The sequence below is a fragment of the Anser brachyrhynchus genome (genome assembly GCF_964034855.1).
Source record: "Anser brachyrhynchus genome assembly, chromosome: W".
Taxonomy (NCBI): domain Eukaryota; kingdom Metazoa; phylum Chordata; class Aves; order Anseriformes; family Anatidae; genus Anser; species Anser brachyrhynchus.
Window position 1 is genome coordinate 16,421,369 of NC_137704.1, and position 21,267 is coordinate 16,442,635.

The following is a 21,267-nucleotide window of genomic DNA, read 5'->3' on the forward strand; positions in this document are numbered from 1 at the left end:
GATTATTTTAGTGTTAAGAAAATCTATGATATTTTACAGACCAAATCAGGTGGTGCGTAAGTGGGGGAGAAGAAATGATTCCTCTTCTATCCCGTACCCTGGGAAAAGACCATTTTGGATCTGCGAAAATCTACTTAGTGCATTTAAATATTTGCTACCAGAGAATGAGTTGTGCACTTATTTGTAGAATCAGGAAGTTGATTTTTTTTGATGTTGCTGAAAATCATGTTAGTCATATTCTTGAAAACAAGTTTTCAATTTTTTTGCCAAAAAGTAAAATATCAAGAGCAAGACTATATTATTAAACCCTCTTCAAAATTTGGGGGTAACTATACTTACTATATTTTACAAGCAGTGTCCACAGAGATAGACACAGAGATGTACTTACATGTACAGACAAATGCACACTCACAGAATCATGGAATAATTTAGGTTGAAAGGGACTTCTAGAGGTCATCTAGTCCAACCTCCTGCTCAGAGCAAGATTAATTAGATTGGGTTTCTCAGGGCCTTGAACACCTCCAAGGATGGAGATGCCACAACCTCTTTGGGCAACCTGTTCCAGTATTTGACCATCTTCATGTTAATTTTTTTTTCTTATTTGGAATTTCCCATGTTCCAACTTGTGTTCATTGCCTCTCTTCCTATTGCTGCACACCTCCAAGAAGAAACTGACTTCATCTTTTCTGTATCCTCCAATGTGTGAACACACACACAAAGCCACTCATGTACATACACACAGAGAAGGGTACTCGTGCACAGCAGAGAACAATACACAGCAATACACAGAAGACATATACAGACACAGAGGGAGATGCACACACACAGAGGAGGACACTCATGCATGTATACACATAGAGGGAAATGCTCACAGGTCACACAGGGAAATACTTGTGCACACAAACACGGAGAGTTGCACATGCACACAATGAGAGACATGTATGTGCATACAGGGAGATACACATAAACACAAAAACAACTTCAGACAACTCAGAGAAGCCTCAGTTTTGCAGGCCCTGGTTATTATGGGGGACTTCAATTACTCTGATATTTGTTGGGAAAGCAACACATTGGTGAACAAGTGGTCTTCAAAGACAGTTCTTTAATGCATTGAGGACAATTTCCTAATGCAATTGTTAGATGTGCAGACTACGAGTGCTGCTCTTCTGGACCTACTGCTTACAAATAAGGAAGATTTGTTTGGAGATATGACCATCAATGGCAGCCTTGGCAGCAGTGACCATAAGATCATGGAGTTTGAGATGCTGAGGGGCATGAGGAAGACAGCAGAATAAAGACCTTGGACTTCAGAAGAGCTGATTTCAACTTGTTTAGGGAACTGTGTTGTGGTTTAACCCGGCTGGCAGCTAAACACCACACAGCCGTTCGCTCACCCTCCCCCCTCCCTCTCTGGGATGGGGGAGAGAAACGGGAAAGTGAAGCCGGTGAGTTGAGATAAAGACAGTTTATTAAGACAGGAATATAATAATAACAATAATAATAATAGTGATAATGATAATAGTATTAATAATAATAATGTGTAAGAAACAAGTGATGCACAATGCAATTGCTCACCACCCGCTGACCGATGCCCAGCCTATCCCCGAGCAGCCGGCCCCCCACCCCGGCCAGCCACCCCTATATATTGTTTAGCATGACGTCAGATGGTATGGAATACCCCTTTGGCCAGTTTGGGTCAGCTGTCCTGGGTCTGTCCCCTCCCAGCTCCTGCTGCACCCCCAGCCTGCTCGCTGGCAGGACAGAGCGAGAAGCCGAAAAGTCCTTGGCCTGGTGTAAACACTGCTCTGCAACAATTAAAACATCAGCATGTTATCAGCGCTCTTCTCATCCTAATCCAAAACATAGCACCCTACCAGCTACTAGGAGGAAAAATTAACTCTGTCCTAACTGGAACCAGGACAAACTGTCATGAGAGATTCCATGGGAGTCTGCTTTGGAGGTGTGAAGAAAGGGTTAATCACTCTGCCTTGGTCTGTGTTAACTGATCTGCAACATAAGGGTTAACTAATCTGCCTAGAAGTTTTGCCTCTGCCTAAAGCTGTAAGCACTGGCCTGAGCACTTTTGCGGTCTGTACTAGGAGCAACAAACCGATTATGTGACAAAAACACCAAAAATCGTGTTCAGAGAAAACTTGAACTTTGGAAAAGAGCAAGGTCTTAGGGAGGCATAAACAAAGGACTGGAGCCAACCTAAGACCTGCACCTGTCCCATGCCAGAAGCCCTGCTTTGCATGTAAATGAGAGAAGATGTTTGACAGAGTTAGAATTGCTGTAACAATATGATTGCATACATTTGCATAGAGTTTTGTTGCAGATTGCATATAAGCTGCTGCAAATTTTAACGGCAGGGGGGCGTGGTGTGGCATGGCATGGCATCTCTTTCCCTCTCATTTCCCCAGTGGAGCAGGGGAGGGGTCTCATGATCATGACTAACCTTTAGTAAAACTTTGTAAATCTACCCTTGGGTCCTGTTTCCTCCTCAGTCCTGAGTCACTCTTGTGATAGAGACCAAAGGAGCTCAGGAATCCTGGGAGATTTTCAGACACAGCCTCCTCAAAACACAAGAGCAGTCTATTCTCCCAAGCAGGAAAAGGAGTAGATGTAACAAGAAACCGGTCTTGTTAAACAGTGAGCTACTGAGAGAGAGCTCAAATGCAAGAAAGAAGCATGCGAGAGATGGAAAAGGGGACAGACTTCCAAAGAAGAATATAGAAATACTGCTTGGACATGCAGAGATGCAGTTAGGAAGACAAAAGCTCAGCTGGAGCTCAAAATGGCAAGAGATGTCAAGAATAGCAAGAAATGCTTCTATAGCTATGTTAGTAGCAAGTGAGCATGTATGCATGATTATTTCCCTCTGCACACATATGTGCATGTGCGTCTCCCTCTCATAAAATGTCTAGGTTGGAAGGGACCTGTGGAGATCATCTGGTCCAACCTTCTGTTAAAAGCAGGCTTTTAGATTAGCTTAGCCAGGACCAGCACAGCATTTTTCTACCCTTCTTGTGGTCCATCTATCCAGTCCATATCTTGCCAATTTGCCAGCAAGGACGGGGTGGGAGACCATGTCAAACGCCTTGCTGAAATCGAGGTAGATGACGTCTACTGCTCTCTCTCCATATTCACTGAACAAATGCACATGCAATGGGAGAGGAGAACACTCATGGACATACAAAGGGAGAAACATGTACTCACATATGCAGAAGGAGGCATTTGTGTATGCATGCACACAGAGGGTGACACAGAGGGAGACACTCATGCACATACAGAGAAGGGAGAAACTCTCATGCACTCCCACAGAGGGACACATGCACAGACACAGATGGAGATGCTCACACATACACACTGAGGGACAGATGTATGCACACAGAGATTCATACAGACGTGGAGGGAAACTCCCTCTCCATGCACACACAGAGGACGCTGATGCACATGACCACAGAGGGAGATGCACACACTCAGAGGGGAAGCTGTGTACACACGCAGCATGCATGCAGAAGGAGATGCATACAGAAAGGGAGACGGAGATGTGTGCACACAGAGGGAGGCTGTGGTGGTTTTACTCAGGTGGGCAGCTGAGTTCCACCACGGCTGCTCTCTCACTCCCCACTCCTCAAAGAGGAAGGGGGAGAAAATACGACACAAAAAGCTCGAGGTTTGAGATCAGAATGATTTAATTAAAGGGAAAGTGAAAGTGAATGGGGAAAAAAAAAAAAAAAAAACAAACAAAAAAGAACAAGGCCGTACGGAAGCAAAGAGAGAAAGAGAAAAAAAAAAGTTATTCTCTACTTCCCATCAATAAGCGATGTTCGGCCACATCCTGGGAAGCAGGGCCTCAAAACGCGTAACGGTTGTTCGGGAGGACAGCCCCCTCCCCCACGAGAGCCCCCCTTTTTATTGCTGAGTGTGACATCATGTGTTATGGAATATCCCTTTGGTTGGTTTAGGTCAGCTGCCCTGGCGATGTCCCCTCCCCATCACTTGCCCACCCCCAGCCTGCTGGCTCTTGGGGGCTTGGAGGGAGTCCTGATGCGTTGCCAGTACTATGCAGCACTAGACACAACACTGGAGTGATACCAGTGCTGTTCCAGCTATGAGTGCAGAGCACAGCACTGTGTGGGCAGGGAAAGGTGACTCCATCCCAGACAGACCCAGCACAGAGGCACACACATAGACATACAGGGAGATGCCCATGCGTGTATGCACGTGGACACAGAGGGAGATGTTAACATGCACACAGAGGGAGATACTTATGCTTGCACACACTTGCACATTGGTAGACACTGATGCATGCTCACACACAGGAAGACATATGCACACACACCCACAGAAGGAGACACTCCGATGCATACATATACACACACACAGAGGAAGACACACATGCATACACACAGTTAGAGACAAACATACATATATGCTATTGTCTCTTCCCCTGTCTTGTTGTTACCATAGAGTGGTTTTGGTTGGAAGGGACCTTAAAGATCATCTAGTTCCAAACTCCCTGCCATGGGCAGGGACACCTCCCACTAGAACAGGTTACTCAAAGCCCCATCCGACCTGGCCTTAAACACTTCCAGGGATGGGGCATTCATAGCTTCTCTGGGCAACCTGTTCCAGTGCCTCACCACCCTCAGAGTAAAGAATTTCTTCCTTACATCTAATCTAAATCTACTCTCCTTTAGTTTAAAGCCATTACTCCTTGTCCTATCACTACACTCCCTGACAAAGAGTTCCCTCCTCAGCTTTCCTGTAGGCCTCCTTTAGGTATTGGAAGGTTGTTATAAGGTCTCCCCGGCACCTTCTCTCCTCCAGGCTGAACAACCCCAACTCCCTCACCCTGTCTTCGTAGAAGAGGTACTCCAGCCCCTTGATCATCTTTGTGGCCCTCCTCTGGACTCATTCTAATACTTGTGTATCCTTCTTGTGCTGGGGACCCGAAAGCTGAACACAGTACTCTAGGTGGGGTCTCATGAGAGCAGAACAGAGGGGGAGAATCACCTCTCTCAACCTGCCGGCCATGCTTCTTTTGATGCAGCCCAGGATACAGTTGGCTTTCTGGGCTGCAAGCGCACATTGCCGGCTCATGTTGAGATTCTCATCCACCAACACCCCCCCCAGGTCCTTTTCATCAGGGCTGCTCAGTCCATTCTCTGCCCAGCCTGTGTTTGTGCTTTGCACAAGTCCAGTTAGATGATGTCACTTGCTGTTCCCTATCCACCAGTGCTGTAACCCCATCGTAGAAGGCCACCAGATTTGTCAGGCACGATCTGCCCTTAGTGAAGCCATGTTGGCTGTCACCATTCACCTCCTTATTTTCCATGTGCCTTAACATAATTTCCAGGAGGATCTGCTCCATGATCTTGCCAGGCACAGAGGTGAGACTGACTGGCTTGTAGTTCCCCGGGTCTTCCTTTTTTCCCTTTTTGAAAATGGGGGTTATGTTTCCCCTCTTCCAGTCAGTGGGAACTTCACTGGACTGCCACGACTTCTCAAATATGATGGATAGTGGCTTAGCAACTACATCCGCCAGTTCCCTCAGGACCCATGGATGCATCTCATCAAGTCCCATGGACTTGCGCACCTTCAGGTTCCTTAGACAGACTCGAACCTGATCTTCTCCTACAGTGGGCGGTTCTTCATTCTCCCAGTCCCTGCCTTTGCCTTCTGGGGCCCGGGCCATGTGGCTGGAGGTCTTGTCGGTGAAGAGTGAAGCAAAAAAGTCATTCAGTACCTCAGTCTTCTCCATATCCCAGGTGACCAGGTCTTCTGTATCCTTTCAGAGAGGGCCCACAGTTTCCTTAGTCTTATCATCGATGTACCTATAGAACCCTTTCTTATTGCCCTTGATGTCCCTGGCCAAATATAATTCTAAAAGGGCTTTGGCTTTCCTAACCTGATCCCTGGCTGCTCGGACAATGTCTCTGTATCCCTCCCAGGCTATCTGTCCTTGCTTCCACTCTCTGTAGGCCTTCTTTTTCTGTTTAAGTTTGCTCAGGAGCTCCTTGTTCATCCATGCAGGCCTCCTGGTGTTTTTGCCTGACTTTCTCTTTGTTGGGATGCATCACTCCTGAGCTTGGAGGAGGTGATCCTTGAATATTAACCAGCTTTTTTGGGCCCCTCTTCCTTCCAGGGCTTTGTCCAATGGTACTCTACCAAGGCCAAAGTCTCCTTTCCCAAAGTCCAGGGTTGTGAGCTTTGTATGCTCCCTCCTCACTGCCCTCTGAATCCCAAACTGCACCATTTCATGATCACTTGCAGCCAAGGCTGCCCTTGAGCTTCACATTCCCCACCAGCCCCTCCTTGTTGGTGAGAATGAAATCCAGCATAGCATTTCTCGTCGTTGGCTCCTCTGTCACCTGGAGAAGGGAGTTGTCATCAATGCATTCCAGGAACCTCCTGGATTGCCTATGCCCTGCTGTGCTGTTCCTCCAAAAGATACTGGGGTGGTTGAAATCCCCCATGAGGTCCAGGGCTTGTGAATGTGAGGCTGCTTCTATCTGTCTATAGAGGGCCTCATCTGCTTGGTCTTCTTGATCAGGTGGCCTGTAGCACACTCCCACTATAATGTCCCCTGTCCCTGCCCTCCCTTTAATCTTGACCCATAAGCCCTCTGTCAGCTCCTCCTCCATCCCCAGGCAGAGCTCCATGCACTCCAGCTGTTTATTGACGTAGAGGGCAATGCCCCTCTCCTCACCTCCCCTGCCTGTCCTTCCTAAAGAGCCTGTATCCTTCCATCCTAACACTCCAGTCATAGGAGTCATCCCACCACATCTCTGTAATGCCAATGAGGTCATAGCCCTGCAGGTATGCGTACATCTCTAACTCCTCTTGTTTATTCCCCATGCTACATGCGTTAGCATATAGACATTTGAGTTGGGCCTCTGATGAAACTGACTTACTGGCTGGAATGGCTGGACTTCCTTTGTGCTGCTCTTCAGGTGCTCTCCTGCTGTTCCATGACCCTTCTCCAGGCTCTGGGCATCTGTTGCTGACACCGGCATCAAACTAGGAGGAGCGGGATGGACTGAGGTTCCCCTCCCCCAGCAACTCTAGTTTAAAGCCCTCTTCACCAGCTTGGCAAGCCTATGACCGAAGACGTTCTTCCCCTTCTCTAACAGGTGGACTCCATCAGCTCCCAGCAGACCAGGTTTCTCAAAGCAAGTCCCATGGTCTAAGTAGCCAAACCCCTGTCTGTGGCACCAGTCCTGCCAACATCTGTTGATTTGCCAGACTCGACTGGCCTTTTCAAACCCCTTCCCTTTGACCGGAAGGACTGATGAAAAAACTACCTGCGTTCCCAAGTCCTTTACTGCTGCTCCCAGGGCTCTGTAATCCCTCTGAACACTCCTCAGACTTCCCCTGGCTGCATCATTGGTGCCCACATGAAACAGTAGCAGTGGATAACAGTCCTTAGGCTGTATGAGGCTTGGCAGTCTCTTGGTAACATCCCTGATACAAGCCCCTGGTAAACAGCCGACTTCCCTCCAGAGCAGATCGAGTCGGCAGATGGGTGCCTCTGTACCTCTCAGCAGAGAGTCTCCTACTACTATCACCTGTCGCCTTTTCTTAGTTGGACTAGTTGTTATTATGCAGGAAGCAGACTGGGCTGTCTTACTCAGTTAGCTTCACCCTCCCTGCAATGGGTCTTTCCTTTTCAGTCTGCAGAGGGGTGAAGTGGTTCTGTAAGGGCACCTCAGGCTTTGAGGAAAGACTCTCCCTCCTGCTGGACCTTGCTCTTTGCCAGCTTCCATCCTCCAGTGTTATTGGTCCCCTCCCTTCTGTGAGTGTCAGTGAGGGAGTTTTGGGCTGTCTGTCTGTGGGTCCCTGCAGACTGTCCTAGGATCCAGCTTTCTAACTCCACCCCAGCCTCTCTGATCCTACGCAGCCTTCTCACTGCCTCCTGCAGCTCAGCCACCTACTGCAGGAAGTCCTCCAGCTGGGCACACCTTTTGCAGGCAGGTCTGCCACCTGTCCCTACCCCAGGGGAAAGATCTAGGCACTTCCAGCAGTTAGAGGTCTTCACTGTAGCCTCACCCCTTGGCAGCTCTGTCTGAGTGGAGGCATCAACCACTGCTGGGGTAGACGGTGCAGACCACATACAGCCAGTGCCGCTGCCTTTGCCCTGAGACAAGTGCCCACCATTCTGCCGTAAGGATCAGGAAAGGTGCATGCCGTTGGCCTGTGAAGATCTGGGTGTGATGTTAAGGTGTCCTTGGCGTAATTGGTGCCTTCCACTCGGCCCGTGGAACGGTCCTCCCCCATGGGGCGCTCCTCCCTGCGCCCCCTACCTGCGTAAACTGCCGCACCATGCTCTGTTTGCTGCACTCCGGGTCACTCGTGCTCCCTAGGGGCTGCTTATGGGGCAGTAGGGGGTGGCCGCTGTTACTGCTGGCCCTGTCCACGCTAAGTCAGCCGCTCTCGAGCGAGCTGCCGGCCCCTGGCGGGTCTCTGGGCTCCCCTGGGGCTTCCTTGGCTCAGGGAACCACCGCCCCCCCCCCCCCCCCCATATGCTGCGATCTGACACTCAGCTGCGGAATGCGCCCACCCAGAGTTGACCACCTTGGCAAGTAGCTGGCCTGTGTCTAAAAGTAACAATGCAAACATATTTAATTAAGTGACTTGATTTCAGTATTAAAAACTCTTCAGTTTTTCTTTGTAGTTAAATAGCTTTTTTTTATTATTATTATTCTTTTTTTTAGCTCAGTCCATATCCTAGCACTTCACTTTTATATCTGCATTATTTTTCCATATTGGAAATGATATTACAAATGCACATGTTTTCACGCCTATCTTAAAGTAGCATCACAGACACCCAAACATGTTGTTTGTGCTGTGGGTTATTTCATTCCAGGGTAAAATTATTTAAAACCTATTGCCTGCTTCTTTTCTTGTACTCTTCCTGCTTTACGTAAGGGTTGTGCTTTGGGACAGCTGGGGAGACTGAAATTTTATGTCAGAAGTTTTATTTATATGGTATTAAAAACAACAATTGCTTTGTCACTGAAAGGCTAAAGAAAAAATGTTTTGTCAGGGTATTAATGACTGTGGACATATAAAACCTTGGAAAAGCTGCTGTAATTAGCCCACAGGAAAAGAAGGAGGAAGAACGATTCCTGATATTGTCCACAAACTGACTTGCAGAGGAGGAAAAGAAGAGCGTAGTTCTTAATATTCTTGAGGAGAGCATTTCCAAAGGACAGAAATGATAGCAATGCAGGGCCTGAATACTAAATTAGGCTCAAGGACACTGCTTTATAGCACAGGAAGCTGAAAAAAAAACAAAGCCTTTAACAAACTCCCCAACCTGATATAGAGTAGAAGGGAGAACATGGCACGGATCGCATAAAACAGGATCACATAGAAAAATATTAACAGCAAACCAGACAATATGTTGACTAGCAACTAAGTATGTTAATTGTAAGCTTTTAAATCAAATCTACTGTTATCTCTACCATTCAAGCTCCATGTTGGGCACCAAAAAGGACTGTGGTGGTTTTACCACAGGTGATAAGAATCAGGGAGATGGCCAACAAGGCAGACATCCTGGTGGGGGTCTGTTATAGACTGCCAAAGCAGGATGAAGAGATAGATGACACATTCTACAAGCAGCTGGCAGAAATCGCGCAATCACCAGCACTTGTTCTCATGGAGGACTTTAACTTCCCGGACATATGCTGGAAATACAACACAGCCCCGAGGAAGCAAAATGAAACCTGCACACCTACATAATATTTTTAACTTATGTTGTCCGCAAAAAAAAGTTTAAATTTTTTTGCAAAGTTGAAAGTATTTAATAAGGTGACAGATTCAGAATTGCCGTTGATAAATACGCTTACTGCAATAGTGCTAACATATGATAGTAACGCTGGCAAAATGCTATCCCGGGTACTCCTCACCAATAGGTGAAGGTGCAGAGCTTACCAAGAAGGTGTCCCTGTCTTGGTGAAGGAGAAGAAACACAGCCCGTCGACTGCCTCTTCTAGGCCTCCAATATCTTCTTTCTCCCACACTCTTTTCTAACTTTTCTCTCACTTTATCTAACTAATGCTAACACTAACTCTCTTTCCTTTATATCCTAACCTTATCTGTTCCCCACCCTAGGGTGACATTTAGCATGATTTGGGTGGAGAGTTGAGTACTACAGTCATATATGTTTAACATGTGCTTCATTAAACTCATTATTATATCCAGGGGTATTAACTTTAATATTCATTTTACAAATAATCAAGGAAAAGGTTTCACTCCAGGCACCGTGGCCTTCAGGATTCTATTCTGCTGCCAAAACAGGGCCATCCTTCCACTGCAAGACTCCCTCCTTCGGTAGCCTCTCATACCAAGCTTGCAGACATCCATCTACAAAGTTTATATAAGAGAGAAGCAGAAGCAAGCTGCTCAGCTCCCCCTTGCCCAAGGCCAGTGCTTACCAGTGACACTAACAAGTCTGACTATTCTCCACATTTATATTGTCTGAGAAAAGTTTTTAAATCTTTTTTTTTCTCCCTCAAGATTCTTGCTCTTGAAAATGACTTATCAGGTCTTCTTATATGGTATCTGCTTCATGTCAGGTGTTCAGATAGAAAGATGTCACCTAAATATAGAGCTGCAACCTGAACGAGGTGCATGATGTAGGTGGGAGCCACAGATTTAAGTCTGGACATCCTTCCCTATCCCTCAGCAAGGTGGTCATCTGGCAATAGTTACTGGCAGCAACCATCCCAAACCACATGGTGGTCAGAAGCCTGACTGAGGAAAGATTAGTAATGTTTTCAGTGTGACTCTAAGGAGATGAATGTCTTACTTGGAAGAGAGGAGAGAAGAATGACAAAGCCATGGAGTGATACTCTGATTACACTCTCCTCTCTTCAAACAAGAATATAAAATGTTGGGGAGTGTCTTAAAAAGTTTGTAGTGAATCTCCCTTCATGTGAACATGCTGATGTTGAGGTGCTGCTTTCCTTCTGCTTTTGTTTATCTGTTGCTTTTTTAAAGAAAAAAGCATCTAAAGAGATGCCTTTTGGTTGAACTCCCTTGTGCTTGTTCTAAAGTGGTGCTTTTTCTGTGTGTGCTCTGACAATGTAAGATAAAGCTTTCTTTTGGAAATTACTTTACTTGATATGTAATGTAGAAGGAAGAATGAGTGAATAAGTACCTACCAAATGTTCGCTCCTAAAACACTGTTTTCCCGGGCCTTTCTCAGTTGAAGGGATTGATATTGTACCTTGTTATCACCTAGGTTACTGTTCCCAGAATCACTGCCATCTTATTTCGGTTGAGCCTCTGCCTCTTGGCTTTCATTCAAGCCCTTGATAATCATGATTTGTGTGAAAAGGGAACCTTTGTCATCAGTCTATAGGTGGTAAAGCATTTCAACTCCTCTTGCAATGGCTAATCAAGCCATTGATTAGCCAATGGCTAAAGCAAGCAGATCATTCACTATATTGCATCAATCCTATAGCAACAATTGTTTACACGAGGAAAGGTGTATTTAGAAAGTGTCCAGTATACTTTGAATTACATTTGAGCTGCCCATGAGAACCAGCACCTTGGACCAGGCATCTCCCTGCATGTCCTGGTTTCGGCTAGGATGGAGTTAATTTTCTTCCTAGTAGCTGGTATGGCGCTGTGTTTTGGATTTAGGATGAGAATAATGCTCATAACACACCAATGTTTTAGTTGTTGCTGAGCAGTGAGTGCTTACACTAAGGCAAGGGATTTTCAGCTTGTCACACTGCCCTGCCAGCAAGGAGTCTGGGGGTGCACAAGAATTTAGGAGGGGACAACACCAGGACAGCTGAGCCAAACTGGCCAAAGGGATATTCCATACCATATGATGTCATGCTGAACAATAAAACTGGGGGAGGTGGCCAGAGGGGGGCGCAGCTGCTGCTCGGGGACATGCATAACTTGCTTCATATTTATCACTTGCTACAAAGTCCCTGCCTGGGGTGTGTCTGTTTCAGTCAGCTCTTGAAATATGAATATCCTTTTCTTTTAGGGACTCCACAGTATATCCCTTGCGCACCTCCTCTTGCATATGCCTTTATGCACACTCATTTGCTATAGGCTGTGTGGAGCTGAATGCTTATTCTGCATAGTGGTAATTGGGACAGGGTTGGGACTTGCTATAATTTCTGCCTGGCACATCAGCATGAAATTTATGCCCTGGTTAAAGCTGATTTTAAGTGGGATTAGGGGCTGCCCCCCCTGCAAGAGGTGAATTTCACCTTTTCAGAATAGAATTGAAAATTGCCTCAGTCAATTTTATACCTAATTAAAAGCCAATAAGCATTACAACGTAGAAGGAGCTGTGAGTACAATATATTTCCTTTGCCACCCATGCATGTTTCATCTGTGCCTGGCCATAGACTATGGCTGATCTTCTGCATCCACACAGATAACCTGTGTTCTTGCAGAGTTGTCCAACACCTGGCACAATTTTGTTCATAGAATCATAGAATATCCTGAGTTGGAAGGGACCCACAAGGATCATTGAGTCCAACTCCTGGCTCCACACAGGACCACCCAAAAATCAGACCATATGTCTGAGAGCATTGTCCAAATGCTTCTTGAACTCCGGCAGGCTTGGTGCTGTGACCGCTTCCCTGGGGAGCCTGTTCCAGTGCCCAGCCACCATCTCAGTGAAGAACCTTTTCCTAATATCCAACCTGAACCTCCCCTGCCTGACACAGCTTCATGCCATTGTTGGGAACCTTTCCTCTGTACGCAGAGAGATTATATGATTTGGCTTTCATAGTTTTGAACTATTTTCTTAATTATCAGCCTTCAGTAAAGCACTGCAATATTTCAGACTTCAGAAATGAGCCAGTCCATCACTATGAACTTGCCTGGCCAGCTGGACTGTTGGATGACCCTTGTTACTGTGAGAAACACTCTGTAGCCAATAACATAGGCTCAGGCGAGGATCTCAGTGAAGTAGCATTTTTATTCGCGATTGCAATGGCGGGCGTCCCACAAGCAGGAGCGTGCCTACTAGTTCCATAACACAGTTTATATACTTTTTTTTTTCTCAACGACCGGGACCGTCCCCTGTTTCCCCATTGACTGGGTAATCCAGGTTCACAACCTATCCGATGCTTCACAGACAATACATGGCTTTCAGTTGCTGGCCTGTTATAAGTCAAATTTCTTTTGACTTTTATACTCTTTGAGGTGGTAATGTTTCTTACACCATGATTTCCGCCTAATTGCTCTAAGGATTCTGGTTGTCTGCATTTTGCAAGGTTGTCTGTTAAGCTTTCTTATCACTGCAAGCATGTCTCAATACCATATTCCTTCCCTCTAAACAATGTAACTCTGTGCAAAAACAACATTTTTATTCCCACATTGACTGTCACCAGACCTCCTCTGCTCTCCTCACCCAGGTATTGTGGGTTTAAGGGCCCCGAGAGCATCCCCTCTAGCAACTGGCCCCCACCTAGGCTACAACTATACCACAGCCTGTGCCTGTCCAGAGACCCCACTGATGCAGACCTTGACCTGGGGACTGACCTCCCAACTTGGCCTCAGACTTGCCTCATCATCACAGACTTGCATGGCAATTGGGTCTTTTGGTTGAACCTGGCTACCACCCCCAGGCCTGCCCTGCTTGCCTCACTGAGGTACTGTGGGACTGGGCCTTTGCTGGCAAGGCCACTGCTTCTGCTGTCCTCGTTATAATGCTCATCTCCTGGCTTCTCTTCCCTTAGGGAACAGCCAGCCGTCACTGCACCCAGAGAGTGGGGCTGCACACCTTGTGAAGTCACTGCCCTGGCTTGCCTTGCTGTCGCCCTCATCTCCCAACTTGCCTTTCCTCAAGAACCGTCACACTTACTGTTCGCTGAGCCTTTCTCAGTCATGGAAGGAAGCAGGTCTGGTCATGTATGTAATCTAGTGTGTAATGGCATGATGACATGAACATGCATTCATTGTCATTGCTAAAGCCCTGCCTACTTTAAAACGATCATTTAAACTACCTACTCATCAAGTGTGGTCACTTTTTAACCTTTAAGAGGCTGCCTTAGGTACTGAAACACCTGTCAGGGAGCAGTAAGAGCAATGTTGCTCCCTCAAGGAAGAAGAGCCAGGAGGGCAGCCACTGAGGGCAGCCACAACACAGGCCAAGCAATGACCTCACCAACAGGACACAGTCCCAGAGCACTAGAGGCAGACAGAACAGTGTGGTGACAGCAACAGGACCAGGAGGGGCTGCTTTCTTTTAGGAAAGACAGGCCGGGAAGGTGAGGTGGTGGAGTTGCGCTTTATGTGTGGGAGCAACTGGAATGCATCGAGCTCTGCCTAGAGGTGGATGAAGAGCCAGTTGAGAGCTTATGGGTAAGGATTAAAGGGCAGGCTACCATGGCTGATACTGTTGTGGGAGCTTGCTACAGGCTGCCTGATCAGGAAGAGGAGGTAGATGAAGCCTTCTACAGACAGCTGGAAGTAGCCTCACAATCACAGGCCCTGGTTTTCATGGGGGATTTCAACCACCCTGATGTCTGCTGGAAAGACCGTACAGCTAGGCACAAACAGTCCAGGAGGTTCCTGCAGAGCACTGATGATAACTTTTTGATGCAGGTGGTCAAGGAGACAACGAGGAGAGGTGTGCTGCTGCTGGACCTTGTGCTTACAAACAGAGAAGGGCTGGTTGGAGATCTGAAGGTTGGGGGCAGCCTTGGCTGCAGTGACTATGAGATGGTGGAGTTCAGGATCTTGCAAGGAGGAAGCAGGGCAAGAAGTAGGATCGCAACCCTGGACTTCGGGAAAGCAAACTTTGGCCTCTTCAAGGACCTACTTGGAGGAATCCCATGGGTCAGGGCCCTAGAAGGAAAGGAGGTCCAAGAGAGCTGCTCAGTATTCAAGCATCACTTCCTCCAAGCTCAAGATCTATGTATTCCTATGGGCAAAAAGGCAAGCAAAGGGGGCAGGAGACCTGCTTGGATGAGCAAGGAGCTCCTGGAAGGATTCAAATGGAAGAAGGAAGTATACGGAATGTGGAAAAGGGGACAGGCCACTTGGAAAGAAAATAGGGACATTGTCAGAGGACGTAGGGATGCGACAAGGAAGGCCAAGGCCCATTTGGAATTAAATCTGGCAAGGGGTGTCAAGGACAACAAGAAGGGCTTTTTCAAATATAGCAATAGCAGAAGGAAGACTAAGGAAAATGTGAACCTGCTGCTTAATGAGGTGGGTGCCCTGTTGACGAAGGATACAGAGAAGGCAGAGTTGCTGAATGCCTTCTTTGCCTCAGTCTTCACTGCTAAGACCAGCCCTCAGGAATCTCAGACCCTGGAGACAAGAGAAGAAGTCTGGAGAAAGGAGGACTTTCCCTTGGTCGAAGAGGATCGGGTCAGAGCTCATCTAAGCAAACCTGACATCCACATATCCATGGGCCCCAATGGAATGCACCCTTGGGTGCTGAGGGAGCTGGTCGATGTTATTGCTAGGCCACTCTCCATCATCTTTAAAAGGTGGTGGAAAACAGGAGAGGTGCCTGAGGACTGGAAGAAAGCCAGTGTCACACCAGTCTTCAAAAACAGCAAGAAGAAGGACCCAGGCAATTACAGGCCAGTCAGCCTCACCTCCATCTCTGGAAAGGTGACGGAACAGCTCATCCTGGAGGTCATCTCCAAGCATGTGGAGGATAAGAAGGTGATCAGGAATAGTCAGCATGGTTTCACCAAGGGGAAGTAAGTCATGTTTGACCAATCTGCTGTCCTTCTATGATGAGATGACTAGCTGAGTAGATGAGGGGAGAGCGGTGGGTGTGGTCTACCTTGACTTCACCAAGGCTTTTGACACTGTCTCCCATAACATCTTCATAGGCAAGCTCAGGAATTGCGGCCTAGATGAGTGGACAGTGAGGTGGATTGATAATTGGCTGGATGGCAGAGCTCAGAGGGTTGTGATTAGTGCTGCAGAGTCTAGTTGGAGGCCCGTAGCTAGTGGTGTCCCCCAGGGGTCGGTACTGGGTCCAGTCCTGTTCAACTTATTCATCAACGACCTGGACAATGGAACGGAGTGCACCCTCAGCAAGTTTGCTGATGACACAAAGCTGGGAGGAGTGGCTGATACCCCAGAGGGCTGTGTTGCCATTCAGAGGGACCTCAGTAGGCTGGAGGGTTAGGCTGAGAGAAACCTCATGAAGTTCAACAAGGACAAGTGCAGGGTCCTGCGCCTAGGGAGGAATAACCCCGTGCACCAGTACAGACTGGGAGCTATATGGTGATACCAGGATGCTTGACTCATGCTGTCAGAGTGTTCTCCTGCTAGCTAGATGTTGTGGTTTAACCCTGGTAGGCAGCTAAGCTTCACACAAGTGCTTGCTCATTCCTCCCACAGTGGGATGGGGAAGAGAATCGGAAAGGTAAAACTGAGAAAACTTGTGGGTTGAGATAAAGACAGTTTACTAGATGAAGCAAAAGCTGTGCACGCAAGCAAAGCAAAACAAGGAATTCATTCACAGCTGGCAGGCAGTTGTTTAGCCATTTCCAGGAAAGCAGGGCTCCATCATGCATAACAGTTACTTGGAAAGACAAACAGCATAACTCTGAATGTACCCCCTTCCTCCTTCTTTCCCCCCCAGCTTTAATTTCGCATGATGTCATATGGTATGGGATATCCCTTTGGTCAGGTGAGGTCAGCTGTCTTGGTTCTGTCCTTTCCCAGCCTACTCGCTAGCAGGCAGCATGAGAAGCCAAAAGTCCTTAACTCTGTATAAGCACTGCTCAGCAACAATTAAAACATCGGTGCGTTATCAACACTGTTTTCATTCTAAATCCAAAACACAGCACCATACCAGCTACTACGAAGAAAATTAATTCTGTCCCAGAAAAAAAACAGGACAAACCATCTTCTGTGGTAAAGAGGATGAGAAGAAGGAGGGACTGCTTTCCCCATTGTACAGGTTTTGGCTTTTTGGGGGTCTTTTGCCCCCAAAGTGAAAGGGAACTTAAGATTGCAAGGATCACTTGTCCCAGATCATAGAATCAGAATCATTCAGGTTGGAAAAGACCTCTAAGATCATCTAGTCCTACCTTTAACCTAGGACTGAAGTCTACCACTGTAGGATGGTACTAAGTTCTAAATCTACATGTTTCTTGAAGGCCTCCAGGGATGGTGACTCCACCACCTCCCCGGGCAACCTGTTCCAATGCCTAACCACTCTTTCTGAGAAGAAATTTCTCCTAATTTCCAACCTGAACCTCTCCCGGTGCTACTTGAGGCCATTCCCTCTTGTCCTATCACTAGTTATCTGCAATATATGTATATAAAATGTCCACTGAGTTTGTTTAGTCTGTGTCTGAGTTCAGGCTCCATCTGTCACAGCAGTCTTTTATGGCAGAAGAGATGGTGTGTGATGTTGGATCGTCACACTTTGAAGCCCGTTCTCGTTACATCACACCGCCATGCTTGTCCAGTTCTATCAAAATTCATTCGTCATTATCTGCGTGACCGTTACTGTGATGGTATTAATAGGACATTGACATATAGCGATCATAGTAGCGATGACATACGGTATTATATAATAATTAATATAATACAATTAAACTCATGGGCTATTCTCAACCAGTATTAGATCTCCTTGAGGTACACATCGGACCTCCCCATTCTTTCCCACAACACGACAGGCCCCATCAGTGAACAGGGCATATTGCTTCTCATTTTCTGGTAGCTTGTTGTACAGTGGGGCTTCTCCAGCACGGGCCACCTCCTCCTTTGGTGATATCCCAAAGTATTTGCCTTCTGGCCAGTCCACAATCACTTCCAGGATTCCTGGGAGACTGGGGTTTCCTATTCGAGCCCACTGTGTTATCAATGCAACCCACTTACTCCATGTAGCATCAGTTGCATGATGTGTAAAGAGGGGACCCTTCCTTTGAACATGCAGCCCAGTACCGGCAGTCGGGGTGCCAAGAGGAGCCGTGCTTCAGTACCGACCACTTCCGAAGCAGATCGAACTCCTTCATATGCTGCCAATATCTCTTTTTCGGTGGGAGTGTAGCGGGCCTCAGATCCTCTGTATCCCTGACTCCAAAACCCCAGGGGTCGCCCTCGAGTTTCCCCAGGCTCTTTCTGCCAGAGGCTCCAGGTGGGGCCATTCTCCCCGGCTGCGGTGTAGAGCACATTCTTTACATCTGGTCCTGTTCGGACTGGCCCGAGGGCTACTGCATGAACTATTTCCTGCTTAATTTGTTCAAAGGCTTCTCGTTGCTCAGGGCCCCATTTGAAATCATTCTTCTTACGGGTTACTTGGTAGAGCGGGTTTACAATCAGACTGTAATTTGGAATGTGCATTCTCCAAAAACCGCACAAGGCCTAGGAAAGTTTGTGTTTCTTTTTTGCTAGTTGGCAGAGACATAGCCGTTATTTTGTTGATCACATCCATCGGAATATGGCGACGTCCATCTTGCCATTTTATTCCTAAAAACTGGATCTCTCGTGCAGGTCCTTTAACTTTATTCTGTTTCATGGCAAAACCAGCCTTCAGAAGGATTTGGACTATTTTCTTCCCTTTCTTAAAAACTTCCTCTGCCGTGTCACCCCACACAATGATGTCATCGATGTACTGCAGGTGGTTCAGGAGCTTCCCCCTGTTCCAGTGTCGTCTGGATCAGTCCATGGCAAATGGTATGACTGTGTTTCCACCCCTGGGGCAGTTGATTCCAGGTGTACTGGACACCCCTCCAAGTGAAAGCAAACTGTGGCCTGCACTCTGCTGATAAAGGGATGCAGAAAAATGCGTTAACAATATCAGTTGTGGCATATCACTTGGCTGCCTTTGATTCCAGTTCCTACTGGAGTTCTAGCATGTCCGGCACTGCAGCACTCAGTGGTGGCGTGACTTCATTCAGGCCCGATAGTCTGCTGTTAGTCTCCACTCGCCATCAGACTTTCGCACTGGACATATGGGACTATTAAAGGGTGAGTGAGTCTTGCTCATCATTCCTTGGCTCTCCAGTTGACGAATTAGCTTATGGATGGGACTCAGGGAGTCTCGGTTGGTGCGATATTGCCGCCGGTGCACCGTTGTGGTAGCAACTGGCACCTGCTGTTCTTCGACCCTCATCAACCCCAAAACAGAAGGGTCCTCCGAGAGACCGGGCAAGGTAGACAACTGTTTAATGTCCTCTGTCTCCAAGGCAGCTATGCCAAAAGCCCACCGGTACCCTTTAGGGTCCTTGAAGTACCCTCTCCTCAGGTAGTCTATGCCAAGGATGCATGGAGCCTCTGGGCCAGTCACAGATTCACAGAATCACAGAATTGTAGGGGTTGGAAGGGACCTCGAAAGATCATCGGGTCCAACCCCCCAATGGGGTTGCTTTTGCCACTCATTCCCAGTTAGACTCACTTCGGGCTCCAACACAGTTAGCTGTTGGGATCCCCCTGTCACTCCAGAAATACAGATGGGTTCTGCCCCTTTTTAGCTTGATGGCATTACAGTACACTGTGCACCGGTGTCTGCTAAAGCCTTATACTTCTGTGCGTCTGAAGTTTCAGGCTACAGAATCCACACAGTCCAATAAACCCGATTGTCTCTTTCCTCCCCCTGGCTGGAGGCAGGACCCCTCTAATCCTGGTCAGAATCTTCATTTCTGTGTCTGGAGGACTGCCCGCTGGAAATTGGAGCAGCAAGTTTCTCAGAGTAACCCCCCCCTTCCTTGCAACTGACGTACCCGTGCCTCTAGGGTCGAAGTAGATTTTCCATCCCATTTTCTCATGTCCTCTCCATGGTCACGTAGGTAAAACCACAGGGTGGCACGGGGTGTGTACCCAGTATATTGTCTTCCTTGCACAGAAGGATGCTTGTCCCTGATAGCCGAGATACTGGTTCATACAGGTAGGGAGGAAGATAAATTCTTTTTCAGTAGTGGACTTCTTGAGAAAGTTTTTCCACAGCCGAGACGCAGGCCCGTAGGGAATAGGAGAGACTTTATTCGTACTGCCGGAGTTGTCTAGTCAATTCATCCACTGCGGGTTCCTCATGGTCTTTACAGCCCATTACTGCCAATGAGCTGGCATATGATGATGGTGCACTCCGTGCAAATTTCCGCCACATGGGTCGTGTACACTTGACTTCATCTGGATCTCTGGATATCTGTTCATTGTCTAGGTCCTTATAAATCACCTCCCATACGGCTAATTCCCTCAGGTACTGGATTCCCCTCTCCATAGTGGTCCACTTGCCTGGTTGACATACAAGATCTTCCTTGAAGGGATACCTTTCCTTCACATCTGACAGGAGATGCCTCCAGAGGCTGAAGCCTTGTGCTCCATTTCCAATTGCTTTGTCAATGCCTGCGTCCCTAGCAAGGGATCCCAGCTGCCTGGCTTCCCTGCCCTCTAATTACAGATTATTGGCTCCGCTGTCCCAGCACCGGAGCAGCCAGGTGACAAGGTGCTCACCTGGACGACGACCAAAACCTTTTTGCATATCTCATAGCTCACGCTGGGATAGGCATCGGGTAGTCATTGATGCTCTTATGATATCTTTCTCTTCATCTTCCTGTTCCTCTGATGGCCCAGCCACTTTGGAGTAGCCTGCCTCGTCTTCTTCTTCATCCCTAGTCTGAGTAGGAGTTCCTCGTTCCTCTGCTTTCTAAACGACCTGACTTTGTCATCCATTGTTTCATCTGGGATACGGATGCAACTGACACTAGTACAGTCTGTTTCCCTGGCTCAGCCTTGGGGCCTGTTGTAGGGCTTGGAGTGGCCGCTGGGCCTGTCTCAGGGGTTGAAGTGGCCGCACGGTCTGTCACTGGGGTTATAATGGCATCGATTGCAGCTCCGTAAGCATAGGCCAAGCCCCAGCACGTTGCACGGATTTGTGTCTCTTTGTCATTGCCAGGGTGATGACACACCTTTTCCAAGCATTCTACCAGTTTTTTTAGGATTTTGCAGTTGTTCAGGGGTGAATTTCCAAAGCACTGGGGGTGCCCACTGCTCTAGATGCCTGCCCATATCCTCCCACACTCCCTGCCACTCATAATTATCCTGCCTCAGGGCAGATCTCTGGAAGGCATTCCTAAGTAGTTGTTTAACCTTAAACAAAACCTGAAGCGCATTCAGGAGACGTCATATGGCATGGAATACCCCTTTGGCCAGTTTGGGTCAGCTGTCCTGGTTCTGTCCCCTCACAGCTCCTGATGCACCCCCAGCCTGCTCACTGGCAGGGCAGTATGAGAAGCTGAAAAGTCCTTGGCTTGGTGTAAGCACTTCTCTGCAACAATTAAAACATCAGTGTGTTAT

The 21,267-nt window shown here is 47.6% G+C and overlaps 2 protein-coding genes across 12 annotated transcripts in view; both read left to right on the forward strand.

Moving 5' to 3' along the window:
* The window catches only part of LOC308184762 (vasculin-like), a 463,870-nt gene that overhangs the window by 82,237 nt on the left and 360,366 nt on the right, over positions 1-21,267 (forward strand). The gene's annotated exons all lie outside the window — the stretch shown is intronic.
* LOC308184759 (E3 ubiquitin-protein ligase RNF38-like) overlaps positions 1-21,267 on the forward strand; it is a 267,624-nt gene that overhangs the window by 5,518 nt on the left and 240,839 nt on the right. For 6 of the 11 annotated variants that reach the window (XM_080572247.1, XM_080572248.1, XM_080572244.1 and 3 more), the window contains one exon: positions 13,728-18,393. The exons of the other annotated variants lie outside the window; for them this stretch is intronic. In XM_080572247.1, the coding sequence (XP_080428373.1) occupies positions 14,377-15,711 (1,335 nt within the window). In that variant the 5' untranslated portion in view covers positions 13,728-14,376 and the 3' untranslated portion in view covers positions 15,712-18,393. Of the gene's footprint in view, positions 1-13,727; positions 18,394-21,267 lie in introns of those variants that run through there. 11 annotated transcript variants of the gene reach the window in all.